The 19,672-nt window shown below is 46.4% G+C and overlaps 1 protein-coding gene across 50 annotated transcripts in view; it reads right to left on the reverse strand.

The window, feature by feature from the left end:
• Positions 1–2,245: 2,245 nt before the first annotated feature.
• fbln2 (fibulin 2) overlaps positions 2,246–19,672 on the reverse strand; it is a 54,052-nt gene continuing 36,625 nt past the window's right edge. For 49 of the 50 annotated variants that reach the window (XM_049022708.1, XM_049022698.1, XM_049022727.1 and 46 more), the window contains 12 exons: positions 17,194–17,304; positions 15,546–15,647; positions 13,813–13,947; positions 10,848–10,982; positions 9,247–9,384; positions 8,669–8,812; positions 8,242–8,370; positions 6,379–6,504; positions 5,686–5,802; positions 4,833–4,961; positions 4,181–4,304; positions 2,246–3,313 (listed from right to left, as the gene is read on the reverse strand). In XM_049022708.1, coding sequence (XP_048878665.1) covers positions 2,956–3,313; positions 4,181–4,304; positions 4,833–4,961; positions 5,686–5,802; positions 6,379–6,504; positions 8,242–8,370; positions 8,669–8,812; positions 9,247–9,384; positions 10,848–10,982; positions 13,813–13,947; positions 15,546–15,647; positions 17,194–17,304 — 1,748 coding nt within the window. In that variant the 3' untranslated portion in view covers positions 2,246–2,955. The remainder of the gene's footprint in view (positions 3,314–4,180; positions 4,305–4,832; positions 4,962–5,685; positions 5,803–6,378; positions 6,505–8,241; positions 8,371–8,668; positions 8,813–9,246; positions 9,385–10,847; positions 10,983–13,812; positions 13,948–15,545; positions 15,648–17,193; positions 17,305–19,672) is intronic. The other variant, XM_049022704.1, reaches the window with a different exon arrangement.

Raw genomic sequence — 19,672 nt, forward strand, 5'->3', positions numbered from 1 at the left:
TGACCTGTTCACTTTATCTAATCTATCTACATTTTTGTTGTTAGTGAATAATCTACATGTTTTCTCATTTGGTGCTGGGTGTAAGAGACCAGATGACATGAATAGATTGTTGGTAAGTTAATAAATACAAAGAAGCTAATATTGATATAAAAAACATCAGAGGAAAGTAACAGATTAGTGTTATTATTAATAAGCCTCTTGAGAATTGTAGATTCATCCATTGTCTTACAGCCGCTTAACCAGTATAGAGTGTATCGCAGATGCAGGCAGAGGTTCTCTCTGGATAGGGTGCAAGTCCATCACAGAGCGAGATAGACATCAGTTCTCCTTATTGTGTGTCTGTGGACCTTGCGGGTACCCAGAGCTTCCATCACCATTTACTCACTACATCATCATCACAGAGAACTCCACACACACACAGCTGAAACCTGACCACTGTTACCCAAGTACTGTAAAAACCCCGCAATATGCTTCATCACCAACAGATGGTGATGTTCACCTCCAGATTCAAAAAGAAAAAAAAACGGCCCCAGGCAAAATGCTTCAACTTGTACAACATTGGAATATTGAAGAAGTGCCTATGAGCGCGAGTTTCCGATATGGAAAGTAGTTGCCATAATTTTCAGTTTGCAGCATTGAAAATACAAACTGAAAACTCCTAGAAAACAGAATAATCGGTGTTTCTTCACCCACTCTTTATATAACCAATTAATTCTGCGGACCTTCGTTATCCGTGTGGGACTGGAAATGTTAAAAATGTTAGCCATAAAAATGTTACCCATAAAAATGTTAGCCACAGGTAGGAGTTATTTTGATTTTCTGATTTTAATGGTATTCAGAGCCTGCTGGCTCACCCAGAAACCACTGCGTCCGGTCCTCAAAACCAGTGATTCCCAGTCCGGTGCTCAGGGACCCACAGACAGTGAATGTGCAAAAATGTGGACTGACTGACATGGAGCTGGAAGGGAGCAAAAACGTGGACCGTTTGTGGGTCCCTGAGGATCGGATCGGGAAACACTGGTTTAAACTATCATAGGGCTATGATGATTGGAAGTGAATGTAGGAAAAGCTCTTGGATGGATGCGGTAGGGAAGCTGTGTATCGAGCTGAAACCCCCTTCTGGCAACCGCAGCTGGCTGCTGTGATTCTGACGAGGAAACACCGATGATAGAAGCCAGGTGGAGTCGGAGGCCAGCAGAGGAGACGAGCGGCTGCCGCATGGGTCCTGGAGGAGGGAGCACTGAATCTCCACACCGCATGGAGCTCCAGGCCCACTTGCTGACTGGGAGAAGCCCTGCTGTCTCTCTGCAAAGCGCAGTCTGACTGCTAAAAGCTGATTAATAGAATAGTGCTTATATTCTATAAAAATATAACCACTTTAATTTTCAGCCTCATTGTGGCCAGAACGTTTTACTATTCTCCTGAAATTATGTACATATTTTGTTTCTCATCTTCCAAATAATTCTACCATGAGTCTAGAAAACAAAAAGTATGAATCATGTTACTAAACAGTAGCAATAATAACTGATACTTTACTGATCTCCATGGGAAAATGACCCTCACACCTCCCCCAACTTGCACTCTGTAGATGAGAGCAAGCTGACTGCAACGGGCAGCCATCCATAGCAGCACCTGGGTAGCTGGGGGTTAATGGCCTTGCTGAAGGACCAAGACTGGGCTTGAACTGAAGACTCCCTGATCTCAGGCACAGAGATTTAGCCCATCGAGACATACACTGTGCAGTACAGTGACGCCTTTCACCTGCATGATTACCTGCTGCATGCTTGCAAACAATTATATATTTAATGATGCCTTTATTATTCCAGAAGGAGATACAGTGTTTATTTAAATATGACTGATTGACTCGTTTAAACATCCTCATCTGTTTGATGTTATCAGTCTTGCTTTGTTTCTGTCTAGGAACAGACAAGCTGAATCGTAGAATTTTAGGATAGCTTGATTTTGTCAAAATATCAATATGCTATATAGATCATTTTTACATTATGTGTTGTAGGCTCAAAGAAATGGTTTCAAATAAATTGCACAGATACATGATGTGAACACAACTTACGCAACATACAGAGGTCAATTTATCAGCTTTGATACAACGCAGGATTTCATCACAACATTACAAACTCATACACACCTAAACGTGAGCTTGTTCAGCCAAACCTCCCCCAGACAGATATCTGCAGTATCTCAATATGCAAGCACCCCCCCCCCCAAAACAAGACACAGAAACCAGTTTGTTATACAGGAGGTGTTTAATGGAGAGAACTAATGCAGACTGGGTTGTTTCTATTTTGTTTACCCTGAGACGATTTTAAGACAGTAACACACTGACGGAAACTGCGGCCAGAAAAAAAAAACACTAAAACCTCAACTACTTATAAAAGGCAATTTTCAGTGCTGGCATCTGTGTCACATGGTCTCACCATGCGAATGTCAAGAATAACCTTTCCAAAGGAGCTCTCTTCAACCCTTGTTAAAGAGTTAAGTTAAAGGGTTAAAACACAGGCTTAAAAATTATCATACATCCATCATCCATTTGATTGCTTATTGTGTTCTCAGGTAGAGGACAGAAAACACTGAGCAAGGAATAAAATAAAATAAAATCTGCTGAGTAATACAGGACGAGAATCAAGCCAGTCAAGAGGGAAAATACGTGGCTACATAGCGTCTGGTGTGAGGTGCAGACCAACAGGTGTTTCTGCAAGTAACACTCCTCCTTGGATTTCTCTGCGTGTAATCAGTGCGACCAAAACACCAAACCACAGATCTATCACTACATAAAATTAACGGTAAAGTCTTTGGTAATATTTCATTTAGCGGACATTCAGACAGGAGTATGCAAGGGCATACATCTAACGGAGGCCTCTTCATTAACAGCTGTCATATAAACGATGCTTGAAGAGATCTGGAGCACCATATTGTACGCGCCAACAGCCGTGGCCGTTAGAGTGAGTGGGCGGTGATGAAAACGTAGATCCTGGCCAGGAAGGTGGTGAAACTGCCCTGACGGAGGAGCTTCATCTCGACGTCGATGAGGAAATCGCGGGCCTCGCGCACCTGCCGCTGCAGGTACACGGCGCCAGTGTAGGCATTGAGCTTGCGGGTGCTGAAGTAGTTCTCCTCGTTGCCGCGGGTGATGCGGATGATGATGCTGTCCCCAGAGTAGGCAGGCGACGGCCCGATGCGGAAGATCAGAGCCGGGATGATGATGTTGGTTTGGAAGTTCAGTTGGTAGTACGTGATCCTCAGAGGCATGTTCTGACACTCCAGGAAATTCGGGCAGCTGATGCGCTCGCAGCGTCTGGGAGACGGGTACAGGGTGGGCAGAGTCAAACCACAGCAACCAGAGCTCCCAGTTAGCTGTTCATTACATTAACTCATACCGATAATTTCACTCCAGGAATATTCCTGAATATTTTGGAAAACTAATATTACTTTATAGGGTAGGTTATATTTTTTAATATACTGTATAAATAATTGAGCATAATTCTCACCTGATTTAAAGATGAACACATGGATAGATGGATGGATGGGTGAATGGATGGATGCAATCATGTAATTAAGGAAGGATGATAAACATAAGTGCCTCACAAACTGCCTGGTTTGGGTTTGACACGCTGCAGTAGTTTCATTCTCGAGCGAATGCTTTGCGAGCCGCTTTATTTACACCTGCTGCTTACGCCTTCGTCCCCAGAGAGTGGGATTCTGCTCTCTCAAAGCATGGCAGTCATTCCGCCAATGTCCCCACGCCATCACAGATGCCGGTCACAAGTGACCCCTTCCCACTCTTAGCAGAAAATACGACGAACGTCATAATAATCCAGGAGACGTGGCATGTTAACGAGGCTGCCTCTGGGCTCTCGGTGCTGGAAGCTCACGGCTATGCTTTGTGTCTCATCACACCGACATTCACCCATGGTTCCCTTATAGTGTGATGGGCTCTCTGTGTCCATCAGTGATCTTTCTCACTGTTTTTTGCAGCTTTCTATATGGGAATTTAAATCGGAATTCACTGCTGTGACATTCCCATGGGACCGAAGTCTGTCTCAGAGCTTGGATCAGAGTATTTTGCTCACATATCATATTAGCATTTAGTCGGGGGAGGGGGAGATAAGGCCTGAGGGAATGAGGAGCGTGAGACTCCCATGCTCCCAGAGACAGCACTCACATGTCTGACACCCTGCGGTAGTTGGCCGGGCAGCTGAAAGACAGGCAGCGGAAGCCGCCCTGGACGTTGTAGCAGGTCTCCGTGGCGCTGCAGTTGTGGGCGCCGATGGTGCACTCGTCGATGTCTGCCGGACAGGACAAACAGGTCAGTAGGGGGCTGAATAGGAGGAAGGCGTGTCAGGGAAAATCCCAATTAGCATGAATGAACTGGGGGTTATGAGGGAACATCTGCAGATGGTGGCTTCAGGGAACCCGGATCAGCACCTTGGCGGGAACCTGTGCACGGCTCTGTGTGCCTCTGGGGTTATATGGTCACGGCGCAGGGACACGCGACCATCGTGCAGCCTGGCGACAGCTGCACGGACATCAGGAGCAGCTCCGACTGGCAGAGGCAGCGGTGCCACTCTTCATTCCGCCAGGAGTCAATACCAGTCTGACTCCAGCAGTAATTAATTATGCATCTCGTTTCACCTGCGCGTCGCCCGTTCCGGCTCGCCGCATCCCATCCTCGTCCCGATTCATTAGCAAATTCGCTAACGCTGAGCTTCGGGGATGGGCGGGAAAACAGCCGACAGTGCTTGGCAGCCAGACTCCACAGTGAGAGATGCTTACCTGACCTGGCTTTTAGGGTGCAAGGAGACGGGGGTTCTAACCTCGGCAAGTACGCCCGTTGGGGGACATGGAGTATCCAGTCGGCGGGCAGGCGCATTGATAGCTGCCGGGGATGTTGACGCATTTGAAGGCGCAGAGGTGGCCCACGCTCTGGGAGCACTCATCGATGTCTGCAAGCCAAGTAGGAGACGATCAGAGACGCACCATCAGGCACCGTACCTATTGCACCTGACCGCCTCGCTGACCCACTGGGTCACATGACACAGCCCACCTGGGGGCCATCAGGTTGGAGACTACAAGACTATGGGAGGGCACATCATCAGCACTGTGTGTGTGTGAATGTTTGCTGTGTAATGCATGGATGTCTAATGAATTTAGCCTCATTTAGCTATTCTGTGAGAGGTTTTAAAATCTGAAACCTTGGATGATGTATGGACACCCAACAAGATTTCTACAAGATTTTTTTCATGCTAGAAATTTTTATCTATTTTCAAGTTGGTGTAAGTCCTCGTTAACAAAATATGAGACAATGGAAATTCACAACGGTTTTAGTTATACACGTCCGTGTGTAGGTGTGAGTGAACTACAACAAAATCAATGACAGATGCTACTGTATCTGATATTTGGGCTCGGTCACTGAGCCCAATGAAAATCAGTCACTTATGACATAAGTCATGGCATTATCGACTGAGTGTCTCCACTCATGGAAATATTGTGTCATTGTATAGTCAATACAGAACGATTCAATATAACACCACTGAGCCCATTTCATTTTTATTGCCACAGTGTCTTCAAATCAAATATTTAAAGGAAAAGGCTTCATATTTATTAAGTCACGTTCATCGAATAAAATGATTAAATGACTTTATAGTAGGGTGGCCCACTTGGTTTTACCTTCACAAGTGTGTCCATCTTCCTTGAGGTAGAAGCCTTGCCTGCAGTAACACTGATATGAACCGTAGATGTTGGCGCATTCCTGACTGCAGGGGTTGCTGTTGCATTCGTTCATATCTGAACAAGTTACACACGGTTGCAGTCAACGGGCATGCTCACGTCAGTGATGGTACGTCTCACACTGTGCCTTGGCGGTAAACAACCTTCATTTCATACGAGACGCTGCCAGCATTGCTAAACTAGCTGGTTTGATTTCATGGACTTAATTACTCCAGTAAAATGCCTCTAAATGGGTTAACAAACACCACAACCGCAAAATAAAAACAGTGCAAAGCAATTAAATAATTTTCACTCGGCGTCAAACCCTAAAACAATGTCCAGTTAGGGCCAAACCACGCTTTCGACAGTTTCAATAATGGATAGCCATGTAGCAAACTGGACATCGTGTTCTGCGGTTAATGTGGCTCTTTTAATAGCAGGGATGAGAGGCCCAGAGAGCCGTGTGTCATTTAATGATTGGGCTGTGTCGCTGCAGACTGATTTTAGACCATCACTCATATTTTATGCAGTATGTTACAAATGGCTGCTGGCTCGAAGTCTAGGAAAAACCGTAATATAGCTGTAAAATGTCATTTATATCTAATACATGCAGTGTGTGTATTAGTTTTGGGTGGACTTGGGTGGGGGAGGTACCTTCACAGTTCTTGCCATCCACAGACAGTGAGAAGCCGGCTGTGCAAGTGCACCGATAGGAGCCGGGGGTGTTCTCGCATGTCTGGGCACACAGCCGGCCCGGGTACCGCCAGCATTCGTTCACATCTGTCAGAGAGAGGGTGGGGGGACCAGGTGGGATGGGGGCACATCGGTTAAAGAGCAAGGTATTTCAAATAAAGAGCAAAAAAATGAAGTGAGATTTTAACCTGTGACTCATTTGGCTTATGCAGCTAAAACATATATAAGCAGATTTATAAAGCTGAAAGTCACTTGGATATGTAGCTAAATCACATGGCGATGAGTCTCTGCTCTAAAGCTGTAAGTCATTCGGAAATGTAGCTAAATTACATGTCGATGAGTCTCTGCTCTAAAGCTGTAAGTCATTTCGATATGAAGCTAAATCACATGGCGATGAGTCTCTGCTCTAAAGCTGTAAGTCAGTTGGATATGTAGATAAATCACATGACGATGAGTCTCTGCTCTAAAGCTGTAAGTCATTTCGATATGAAGCTAAATCACATGTCGATGAGTCTCTGCTCTAAAGCTGTAAGTCATTTCGATATGAAGCTAAATCACATGGCGATGAGTCTCTGCTCTAAAGCTGTAAGTCATTTCGATATGAAGCTAAATCACATGGCGATGAGTCTCTGCTCTAAAGCTGTAAGTCATTTCAATATGAAGCTAAATCACATGTCGATGAGTCTCTGCTCTAAAGCTGTAAGTCATTTCGATATGAAGCTAAATCACATGGCGATGAGTCTCTGCTCTAAAGCTGTAAGTCAGTTGGATATGTAGCTAAATCACATGACGATGAGTCTCTGCTCTAAAGCTGTAAGTCATTTCGATATGAAGCTAAATCACATGTCGATGAGTCTCTGCTCTAAAGCTGTAAGTCATTTCGATATGAAGCTAAATCACATGGCGATGAGTCTCTGTTATAAAGCTGAAAGTCATTTCGATATGAAGCTAAATCACATGGCGATGAGTCTCTGCTCTAAAGCTGTAAGTCATTTCGATATGAAGCTAAATCACATGGCGATGAGTCTCTGCTCTAAAGCTGTAAGTCATTTCGATATGAAGCTAAATCACATGGCGATGAGTCTCTGCTCTAAAGCTGTAAGTCATTTTGATATGAAGCTAAATCACATGTCGATGAGTCTCTGCTCTAAAGCTGTAAGTCAGTTGGATATGAAGGTAAATCACATGTCGATGAGTCTCTGCTCTAAAGCTGTAAGTCATTTCGATATGAAGCTAAATCACATGGCGATGAGTCTCTGCTCTAAAGCTGTAAGTCAGTTGGATATAAAGCTAAATCACGTGGTGATGGGTCTCCAATGCAAAGCTCAAAAGTTAAGCTGTAAGTTACCGGAGCTTCTTTGAACGAAAGCCTCTGCTCAGAAAATAACAGATGTGCAGCAAAGGACGATGCAGACGACCAATTATCGCAAATGTGGGGGGAAGGCAGGCGCTTGGCTGATAGCCTGAACACAGAGCTGCTGTGCTTCATTAAGTCACAGCGGGCTGCGTCAGCACAGACTCCCCCCTGGAGTCCACGGGGCAGCGGTAAGATAAGCACACCGCTCACCGGCACAGACATCCTTCTTGCCTCCGTTTGTGGTCCCAGTCAGGTTTGACAGAGAAAAATATCATCCATTGGTCTGAGAGTCATCCTTTCCCATGATGCATTGAGACAGCATGTTGGACCGCATGAAAGCTCTTCAATCACCCAGTATTTATTTCCCAGGAGTGTATCCCATCAAGATTGCCTTTGTTTTGTTAACCCTGTCACTGCCTTACAAACATACACTCCCCCATTCCCCTGCCCCACGGTCCATGTCATACCCACGCAGGTCCCACGGATCAGGTCAGGCTGGTAGCCCGTCTGGCAGTTGCAGCGGTAAGTCCCCGGCAGGTTCTGGCAGATCTGGCCCTCTCCGCAGCGGTGGGCACCAGTCTGACACTCGTCGACATCTGGGTCGCAGAGGCGGAGTGGGGCACGGGGTGGCCAGGGATAAGAGTTAGCGGGGTCATGCATCCACATGTCACATACATCACTTTCATTACTGCTGCCCATTTTCCTGTCTTCCTATCAGATTATTCGCTAAACTACTTGTTCTTGCTGTGGCACAATGACTGAAACCCCAGACCTATAACCTGTAGACTGCTGGTTCAAATCCCAAAACAAACTTGCTGTCGTTTTCAATTGATCTCTCACTTATTGTAACTAAATAAAGCCTAATCTGGCTTCGGTGAGAGAGACCCGCTGTACCAATGCACCGGGCTCCATCGGCGCTGGTGTGATAGCCCTGGCTGCACAGGATGATCTTGCGCTGGCAGGTGTACGAGCCCACAGTGTTGATGCAGTTGAAGCCAGAGCTGCAGGGCTCCTCCAGGCTGCTGCACTCATCGACATCTAGGGAGGAGCAGGGAAGGGGATCGGGGATACAAGGAAGATTGTCTGATGTGCCATGTCCACCCCCATTATGTCATTTTACACCCTACGCGCACTCTGTCATGGCTCGGATATCTTTTCCTCTAAAGCAGTGTTTCCCAATCCGGTCCTCGGGGACCAACAGACAGTCCACGTTTTTGTTCCCTCCCAACTCAGAAGGAGCAAAAATATGGACTGTCTCGTAGTGAGTTGGGAGAGAGCAAAAACGTGGGTAGCTGAGGACCGGATTAGGAATCACTGCTCTAAAGAAATGCAATGGAAGTCATGTTTCCCAATTAAGGTCTATGCACTGCAATCCCAGGGCGGACATTCCCCATTCAGTGGGGTCTGCTCAGTAACCTACTACAGCCATCCATCCCACAGCACCAGCCAATGAGAGAGGCCAAGCCACCTACCAACACAGTTGCCATGTGTGTCCTGGCTGAACCCAGTGAAGCATCTCTGCCTGGTTTGGCAGGAGAAGGAGCCTTGCATATTCTGGCACTCAAAGCCCACTGCACAGTTGTGCGTCCCCAAGGCGCACTCATCAACATCTGCCCCCAGGCAAAAAAAAAGAGGGGGGAATGGATATAGGTGAAAGTCATATTGTCATTTTCAGCTGTATATGGATTAAACAGTCTATAAAATGATGCAGTATAACAGAAGTGTGTGAATTGTGTTCCCCTCTGGCTTTGTTAGATGTTTGACACTTTCACCACTAGGTGTCACTTTTGGTTCAAAGACGGGCCCTGGGCCCATCCTCACCGATCAGACTGAATCACAACATCCTTTCCAATGCTTTTACGTCTCTAAAATTGCGTCAGAACAGTCAATTTTGTTGTCATGGCTGCAGTAAGAGCAAAAACCTGTGTGTACGTATCTCAGTGAATAACGGAAGGCATTACAAAAATTAGGGAACTGCGATTTGTGCAAGGATGTTAACAGGCACACGCACAGCATGCTCCTGTAAAGAGCTGACTGGGGCCCTTTCCATCATTATTTGCGAGATCTTCATTCTGTGGATTCCAGCTCCCGTCAGCGCTGCGCACGAGCTGTCGGTGTCAGGATGGCGATTTCTGCTTTCATTCTGTGCTGATAATCCTCAGTTAGCCAGTTCACTTTCCAGTTACTTTAATCATCAGGCCCCATCTATTGGCCTTTTCCCCGACACCGGGTCCAGACGAAGACCCGTGGCGAGTCTATCGGTAAACCTGTGCTTTCGCACGTCTGCAAGACAATTACCCACTTGCTGCCCATCACTGCACAGCCGCCAGCCCGCGTGGAGTAGCTACGCCAGACAAAGGAAAAAAATGCCAGCTATTAGCAGCTGCTGTTATCGGCGTGTCCCCCAGTGCTGACAGGGTGCCGGCAGCAGTGACCCACTCTCCTGATCCTGACACCGACTTACTGCACCTGGCGGAGCCCATGCAGATCAGATTTGAAATCAAATGAACCACCTCAGAAAAAAAGCAATTGGGTAGGAGGTCAAATCTGCAAAGTCTGGGCCAAACACAATTTAATAATGCTCTATTATTACTCGTGGCAATAGCTTTATTAATTACGGGTCTATTTTTATAGCTCTGTTTCATTGCATTTCCACATAAGGGCACGGCTGCTCCACTACGAGCGTTTCTGGAATGTTCTGAGGCTAGTTCGTCTTCCAGGGCACCGCGGCTCCGCTAGCAAACTCTGGATGGACTGCAGAGATATGGGGGACTGTAATCTGCACTGTGTTTCCATGGGCCCCACCCTCTTAGCTACTACGGTCATAAACTCAAATAAATGTGAATAAACCAGATTCTGTTCTTACTCTGAGGCGTTATGATTGCAAGTGATCAGTGGCCCCTCGGGAAGAAGCCAGGGTGTGGGGCTGCTTGCCTCATTTTGTGCAGATGTATGAATTCACTACTGCTGAAGCCTACAATGAGCCTTGAGGTGCCTACAATGTGGACATGTGACTTTGTGCTTTAAATGGCAGCTGTCACAAGAGGTGGGGGGGGGGGGTGGGGGGACATACCTTCGCAAACCCCATCTCTTGCCTGGTACCCTGCTGGGCATATCATCTGCCTCTGGCACATAAAGGACCCCATGCTGTTGACGCATTTCTCGTTGGCCTGGCAGCTGTGAGCGTTAGTGACGCACTCGTTCACATCTGTGGGGAGACGAGGCGAAAAGGAAAGAGAGAGAGACGGAGATGAAGTGTGTGACGTTTGAAGGAGGGGCTGGTCCCTTGGGTTTCCATGGGAGCAGTGGCGACAGTCCTTGAGAACCGCACTCAGGCTCTCCGCTGCATCGCCTGGCGCTCCACTCACAGACACATGCAGAGAACTTCAGAGCAGTGTTCCCCAATCTAATCCTCAGGGCCCTGCAGACAGTCCACGTTTCTGCTCCTTCCCAGCTCCTGGTAGGGATAAAACATGTGGACTGTCTTGCAGGGAGCTGAAAATGTGGATCATCTGTGGGCCCCTTAGGACCGGGTTGGGAAACTGCTTTAGAGGGAGTCCACCTTACTGTGGGAGGCACCAGGAAGGATCACCCCCCCAAAGTAAGAGTACCGGCCACATCGGCACGTGCAACTATAGCCGTAAAGGATTTGTTGAAGGTTGTTGAGGGACGTCTGTGCTCTTAAGCTAGGGCAATTAGTGCACAAGGCGGCATTTAATGACACCAGAGCCTTATCAGGATGGCACAAGCACAAACTTCAGCTCGAGAGAAAAGAGCAGGTCTAGTACAGATTCATTAGGCTCACTCTCCGCCCAGCAGGGTGAGTCACAGCACAGATGAGGCCATTGTTTCGGAAGTTAACCCCCGGAAATCCCACAGTCACGCGAAAGTGATTACTACCCGGCTTGAGAGCCTCTAAGGGGGGTCCAGCGTGTGGCAGAGTCCCAGTTATGAAGACCCCCCCCCCCAAAAGTGGGCGAATCCCACAAGAAGGTCTGTGTTTGAACAAGCAAATGAATGCATGACAGGTTGTGCTGTAAACACAAAAGGGAAAGGCTTTAGTTTGTTGCCTTGTAAAGGCTTTTCCTCAGCGAACACAAAGGTGGGGGGAGGGGGGGGGCAGAATAACTAAAATGTCAGATTTATGATACCAGAGTAACATTCTTTCTTTTCTGCTCCTGAAGAAAGACACTTCTCTTGGACTGCTTTGGTGGAAAGATCCAGGTGTATAAAGCATGAAATTACAAGGCATGCGTGTCTGAGTATGTCATGTCATTTCATACAAAGACACCTGCAAAACAAATGCTAATAGTAATAAGTATAATAATATGGGTAATAAGTATTCCCCTATGCTTTCATGGGGGTCTCTTCATATTTAAATGCTCGAGAGAGGCAGTGGGATCATTTTAAATTGAGGTCTGTCAAGAAGAACCAGATGTTAAAGATTGCAGACCGAAGCTGCAGTGTAGCACAGAACAGTCCTGTACTGAGCCCACCTGGGTTACGTTCCATACACAGCCTGGGATGGAGGGGATATTACAGGAAGTCATGAGGTCCTGCACTGAAGGGGGCGCTCTCTGCCCTCAACCTGAAGCTGTTTCTGAAGGTGGCGTTCAGAATTTACCGGAAGGCGACGCAGTCTACGACATTTCGGTGTTGGGAGGCAGAATATCTCTGTGAGTCACGCAAAAAAGAGGGGAGTCCTTACGAAATTCGAGCACCTTCCATGGATTCCCCAGGGTGGAGGGATTAGCAGGCCACTTAGCGTACAGCACCTTCCACTCAGTGGGTAAAATGCAGACCTCGCCTTCGACTTACAGCCACATTTCTTCTTAGCTTGGGCGTGGGAGCGAACCCAACGTCGCGTTTTTCATCGCTGAGAGGAATGAATCGGTCATTTGTGCCTTTCGCCTTGTCACAGAGTCGCCATTCACAGTGCACAGGGAAAATCCACTTAAGCAACAGCTTTTTAAAATGCGCAGAATGATTCAACATTCTGTAACGTCACTGGCGCGTTCGGCACTGTTAGGCACGGGAGGGTAAATTATGTATCTGTCCTGGCCAGGCGTCAAACCAGGCAAGACGGAAGCAGACCATTGAGGTTTTTAGGCAGCGACATCTGACACATTACGCCCTGGGCTGGCTTTTAATTGACAGGTGAAAAGACTGGAAAAAAGTACCTGTTGGTTATTATCCGATTTACCATAGACACATGGGCGGGGGAGGAAGATCCCCTCACAAGCCCATAATTTAACTGAATGTTTTAGTTTCCGAGAGGCGAATCCCTGGATACCGAAGCCCCAGATATCAAAAGCAGTCTTGCAACTTTTACTTACAGACTCAGAAAGGTTGTGCAGGTATGATGCATGCAAATAGTGATAGAAGTATAAAAAATTCTGATGAAGATACAGCAGGGTATCAATTTCAAACATCCGCCTGTATGTGGATCATTAATATAATTGTAGGGTAATCCACCAATGTGCACATGTAGATGCTCACAGTGGGTAAACTTTCTATATTAATAATAATCCGTCCCTCCATCTTCTATACCTGTTTATCCATTACAGTATTAGAGTGAGTCTCTAGCTAATCACAGTCCATTTAGCAATTTTGACACAAGGATGCAATTCAAACTAACAAGGACACAAATTCAACTAACCACATGTTTTTGGATTACTGTAGCGTCTACCACTCAACTGTCTTCAAAATTAATTATCTTGGAGAGAGGAAATCATGTTTATTTGTTATTTGTTAAAATTTTGTGCTAATTTAACAAACCGCAATTGATGGGACCTGCGTGTGTGAGGTCTGCGAAAACCTCAGAAAAGAAAGACCTTCACCTTTTTCATCCGAGTGACGCGACAATCGCAAACATTAGCTTTGCTTCTGATTGTTGGGAAATGCGGTCCAGCCTGAGCTGCTGAGGCACCGTTTCTGGAGCATGCGGCAGACTGGCAGGCCGAATGCATGCATGGGTGCACTGGCATGCGGTAGGATGCGCCTTGGCGAGGCCATGGTGCCAGCTGTGGTCGTCTTACCCACGCACTCTCTATTCCCGTTGAGTATGAACCCCTCCTGGCACGATTCAGGCAGGCACTGGTAGGATCCCGCAGTGTTGACGCAAACATCTCCGCGCGGGCAAATGGCCGCGTCTGTGCTGCACTCATCCACATCTACACAAAATGGAGGCGAGGCACGGTGAGAGGCATGTAGGCCAGCACGGGGCCCCCTCCCGGTCCAGCGGGGGCCTTTCAAGCTGAGGCCACACATCCGGCGTCTCCTTCAGGCCGAAAGCATTCATACAGAGCGAAACACACCGTGCTCAACTTCATATTCACAACAGGAAAGGGAACGTGGCTCAAAGCAATTCTTCCTCTGCATTCCTACACGGCAGAGAAGTATGAAAGTTACAGTACAGAGAAAAGGGCATCTGGATTTCATATGTAGAGAGAGCACTGAACTATATTTGATTAAATTCTCAGTTTTTAGCAGGTGAGGCTATACTGGATTGCTGGTTCAAACTGCCAGGTCAGTAAGACTCGCTTCCCTTGGTGCAGGACAGATTAAATCAACCTTGCCCACCCACACTTTAACATATGGGAGTACTTACTGGGACAGAGCCACCATTCGACACACACGGACCAAAAGGAAATAATGTACGGACCGCGTCAAATTCAGGATTTCTTCCCCACATGAACACGCCCACACCATACGCCAGCAAACATATATCAGCCAGAAGCTGTAATGTCTATAAAGCAGAACTCAGACCAGTGTCCACATTTCATCGCACTCACAGTTCGGAGCTACCGCAATGGTAATTTGTGCCCCGTGGTTGTTATGTTAACACCTGAGCCGTGCCGATGACTTGTGGAACAAAAATATTCATCTTGGTCGCACAGTGAAATGATCAATCAATCGAATGCATCGCCCAATTTAATGGGACTGTATTCATCAGTGTCATTTTACATCATGTGCTTAGTTTTCCCAGTTTTTTTATTTTTTTGCTCTGTTGGTATGCAACTGCAGCGCCGATGTTTGGCTGCGTCATTCTTGTAAGTTTTTGTATCAGGGAAGGGAAGTTTGCCGCGAGGCCGGTGAGCAGCTGTTACAGTAAACGTAAGCACACTGTCTTCTCTGACATAACATCATTCCATGACATCCAGGCTGGCCTGCAGTCATCCGTATAAGTCCCGACACCCGGAAACACTACAATGTTTGGATGAGCCCCGCCCTGTGCCACACGTTGAGACACATTTAATCGGCATGGCGACCTTAGACACCCAGCCTTCCTTAATCAAGTGTGGGCTTGAATTAAAAGGCAGCTTTCCTTGGTAATGATAGTGCAACTGAATTCCTCGCAAAATAATGACAGCTAGAGGACAGAACCAGGAGGGTCGATTATGCTATAAGAAGAAAATAAGAGAAATCAGCTCCATTTAACAGATCGTGGGGGTTTACAGTTATACAGCTGGGGTTTGTTACTGTAGACTTAGCCCATAGTGGCTAATTGGCTATGGTTCACCACTGCTTTAGGCTCTGGACTTAACTGGGTTGTAACCAATCGGATGTGAGATACAGTGGGTACATTTTTTACTTATCCCTGCATAACACTTCCAATTTAAAAAGACAGAGAATACCTTGGTTTATTAAGGAGATGCATGACATTAGATTTTAGGGATAGCAAGCGCCGTCTCATGGGCCAAAGGCATTGTCTTTGTAGAGGTAGGAAGAAGGAGGTATGCACAGGATACAAGATCAGCTGCCTGCTCACCTTCACACAAGTACCCGTCGGTCATCAGTGAGAAGCCGGGGAAGCAGGAGCAGTGAGCCTGCCCTCCCTCCATGGAGCACAGGTGTGAGCAGGGCCCATTACCTGCAACGAGAAAAGGTAAAGGGCAGCGGAGAGCCGTTAACGTCCATGCTCGGAAATCCAACCCTGTCATCCTCCCCTGGATTCTTCATCCATCTTTCTCCTGGGTCTTGTGACCCATTGACCTTTTCTACTGATTTACGATATGTGGGCTTTCTCCCATGGTTTCTTCAATAGCTTTGCCTTTTCTCTGTTTTAGGGTTTTGCTGCCTTGATTTCTGGCCTAAGGATTCCCAAGCTCTCAGCCCCCGAAGCAGTACCTCCCCCACACAGGAAAGACTGGCTCTTTTCTCCATACACATATCATCCCCCACTACCTCAAAACGGCCTCAATTATGGTGATTAAAATGCTTGCCTGACAAAATAATAGTGCGATTATTGGCTTCTACATGAGCAAATTCTTTGCTCAAAACAGGGAACATGGCTGCGGTTGATTAAACTCGGACCGTTCTGGCAGGTATGGGACTGGTCTGAGGACAAGAGACCCCGACGGGCTCTGATTTCAAGGCCCAGCAGTACAAAGCTTTTCTACTTCAATAATCACGCTCAAATGTGTCTCTCCCAGTTAGGAGACTCACGTAGCCAAACGGTTCACAGTGGAAACACTGGGTTCAGCCGGGTGATGGCCTCGAATAGCCGACATGACAGCCGCAGACAAAAGGAAAGGGGCTTTGCGAGGTGGGTCTGGACCTGACGCCCACGCCAGCAGAGCTAGAGTAGCCCCGGTCCCCCTTATTCCCCCCGGCCTCGGCACAGACCGTCTGCCATCAGACGCCCCAGATCTGCCTCTCCAGACAAGCTTAAAAGAAATCTGATGCATCAGCCAGATGTATCTGGGCCGCTCTTCTGTGGCCACACACGCTAAACACGCCAGTTATTCTTTAATAAATCATTAACATAACACTGTCCTGATATTGTGCCCTTATTTTTTAAATGTAATACGGTATAAAAGGAGTGCAAGTCGCCTTTGTTAGGCAGGATTCTGTAGCTGCATCATTTTGGTGTCACATGCTGAGTAAAACCGATACTTTATGGCGCATGTAAGTGTGTAAGTGGACGACATTTTCATACCACGCAACATTAAAAATAATCAATGTTATTTCACCCTGAGGAAAAGGTCTCCCAGTCTAGATTTTTCCGTCATTCATCTTAGCGCTACACATGCCACATGTTTTCCGCAAATCCACTTGCACACCTGGATTTCCTCTCCACTTCTTAAAAGACAACTGTACATCGCATGACTGTTACATCAGATCCTGGAACGGGCAAGGGAATCGCTGACACAGTTGTATTAGTTTGAACAAAAAAACGATAAGTAAGTCAAAGCTGGGGCCAGTATGAAGGGGTGAGGAAAGATCTCCCACAGGCAGTTTCGTTATAAAGACTCAGCGAGTGACTGTGTCTGTGAGTGAACCACAGGGAAACCATGCTGGTTCATTCTGGTACAAGCCACAGGTGAGAGGTTGGCCCCTTACTATGAACTACAGCATTGTGCTCCGTATTCCCAGGGGACAAACCTGGATACCACAAGGCAGAAAGGATCACTTACCTACACAGGGGTTGAGGAGGTCTGCGGTCCAGGTGGGGGGCACGTCTGTTTCGGGAAGCTCCCTTGCTCTCCCCTCTTCCTGTCCCACTCTGTTATCCTCCGTTGGGTTGTCTTATGGGGCACACACAAAGAACCATTGCAGGCTTCTGCTCAGATTACATACCTACACAATCCCAGTTAACTCCCTTATTACTGCAGAACAGGAGAACGAAACAAGCAAAGCCAACACTGGAAATGGACCACACAGAAAGATGGCTTTTTCCAATAACTGACAGAGTTATCGTGGTTGGATGCAATTAATCAAAGGGATTCATGCACCTAAAACAAAAATTTGGAAGCCTAAATGAAAACACTGTAAAAAATAAATTCCAAGCCCATTTTCTATAAATGTTATTGGTATAAATTATCTTTACATTTGATCATATTTCCCTTTCAGGCTTGAAATCGGACAGCAAATGCAACCACAGAAATGTCTGCTGGCTTGATGTCGGGAGTGAGAATGATGATGCTGAGCAACACCAATTAACCATGTGGCGGATTTATGATCATCTTCAAACGTTTCCGATGAGCTCCTAGCAGGTATTCCAGAGAACCTCATTCTTTAGCTCAACCTGTGTCGCCATGGCCTGCTTACGTTCTTCCTCCTGTGGGAAGCCTGAAAATGCCAAGGCCGGACTGTGAGGCAAGATGGAGCAGCCCGTGTAGGGAGTGAGGGAATCCAAAGCCCTGGTGTTTGTTCTGGAATTCCGATTGAAATCCCAGCCATATTGTTGGAGAAGCCGTTACTAGACGTCTGTGGCTTAGCACTGACCCTGGCAAACTCAGTTCATTCTGAAAAGGCCTGAGGCAACTGCGTCCGTCTCCTCCACTGCTCACAGTGTCTTGGCAACACTACTCCAAATCATGAGCGTGACTGAGGGAAATCTGTTTGCTTTAGATATATCTTTATATCACAGCATAAATAAACCATGCAAGCAGTATGGCTTTTCTGTGGCCATATAAATAACACTATTGTCTGATCCAACACAATAGAGAACAAATATGCTCTTGGCAGTGAACTGACGAACATAATCAAGAAAGTGAAGACACTAATGCTTACTTGGGTGTAATGTTCAGTCAGAACAAATGAAAACACATGTTTTGACACATAATCTTTATCTGGGCATGATGTAATTCATGAAAAGCCTAGATATATGATTTAAGTGGAAACAATTACGGGGCGGCATGGTGGTGCAGTGGTTAGCACTGTTGCCTCACACCTCTGGGACCCGGGTTCGAGTCTCCGCCTGGGTCACATGTGTGTGGAGTTTGCATGTTCTCCCCATGTCGTCGTGGGGTTTCCTCCGGGTACTCCGGTTTCCCCCCACAGTCCAAAAACATGCTGAGGCTAATCGGACTTGCTAAATTGCCCGCATGTGTGCGTGAATGATGTGTGAGTGTGCCCTGCGATGGGCTGGTCCCGCATCCTGGGTTGTTCCCTGCCTCGTGCCCGTTGCTTCCGGGATAGGCTCCGGATCCCCCGCAACCCAGTAGAATAAGCAGTTTGGAAAATGGATGGAAGGATGGAAATAATTACGTAATATTTAATGGACACCTAGAGGGAACTATGTGCTGCAAAGATTCTGATTGAAAGTAAAACGTCCCAAAATTTCAAAAGAACCAATGAAAGCTTCTCAAAACAGCACAGCTGTCTATCGCTTGCACTCATACCCTTTGCAGGACATCAGTCAAAATCATCATGGGATATAAACGCAAGTGCCAGATGTGTGTGCTTTTCCAATTTTGACTGAATATGTCACCGCAGCAAACAAATTGAGCAGCAGAAGGGTGCTATTGCCTTATTTGTTTGTTTGTGTGCATCAATTAGCAGGATTTTCCAGGAAACTCCTCACATATTGAACCAAATACAGCATCATTCACACTTTCCCAGATATACAGCCACCCAACACAGAAATAATGTCAAGTACTACTGTGCTATACAATTACATATAATTCAAAGCATTCAACATTAAACTAATCTCTTGGCTTGTAAGCTGCTGCTTTCTGTATACATATTTATTAACTGTTCAGTTTTATATCTTGCTCATTTATATCTTGACAGAGACAAGATGCTTGGCAATGATTGGTTTCACAAATGAAAAATACAAATATATTTTAAAGCCCTGGTTAGCTTTGCTGAGTGACAAAGAAGGTTAAGTATATTGGCAGAGGAGTGAATTAATTGAGGCAATGCAACAAAAACAAAGAAAATCATCTAGCCTGATACAACAAAGTTTCCTTGCAATGTCACAACCTGCCTATTTTTTAAAAAGCCTTCCTTTAAGTATGGTATCCAACAAACAAAAAACAGCTCTTAAGAACGTAGCCATGATTTTACTATGATGGTCAGTTGAAGGTCAGATGCTGAAAATGAATGTAGTACCACATGCTCTGTGTGGATAAGGATTATCAGCCCCAGTCATAACAGCTGAAAAGAATG

The sequence above is a fragment of the Brienomyrus brachyistius genome, chromosome 8, assembly GCF_023856365.1.
Source record: "Brienomyrus brachyistius isolate T26 chromosome 8, BBRACH_0.4, whole genome shotgun sequence".
Lineage (NCBI taxonomy): Eukaryota > Metazoa > Chordata > Actinopteri > Osteoglossiformes > Mormyridae > Brienomyrus > Brienomyrus brachyistius.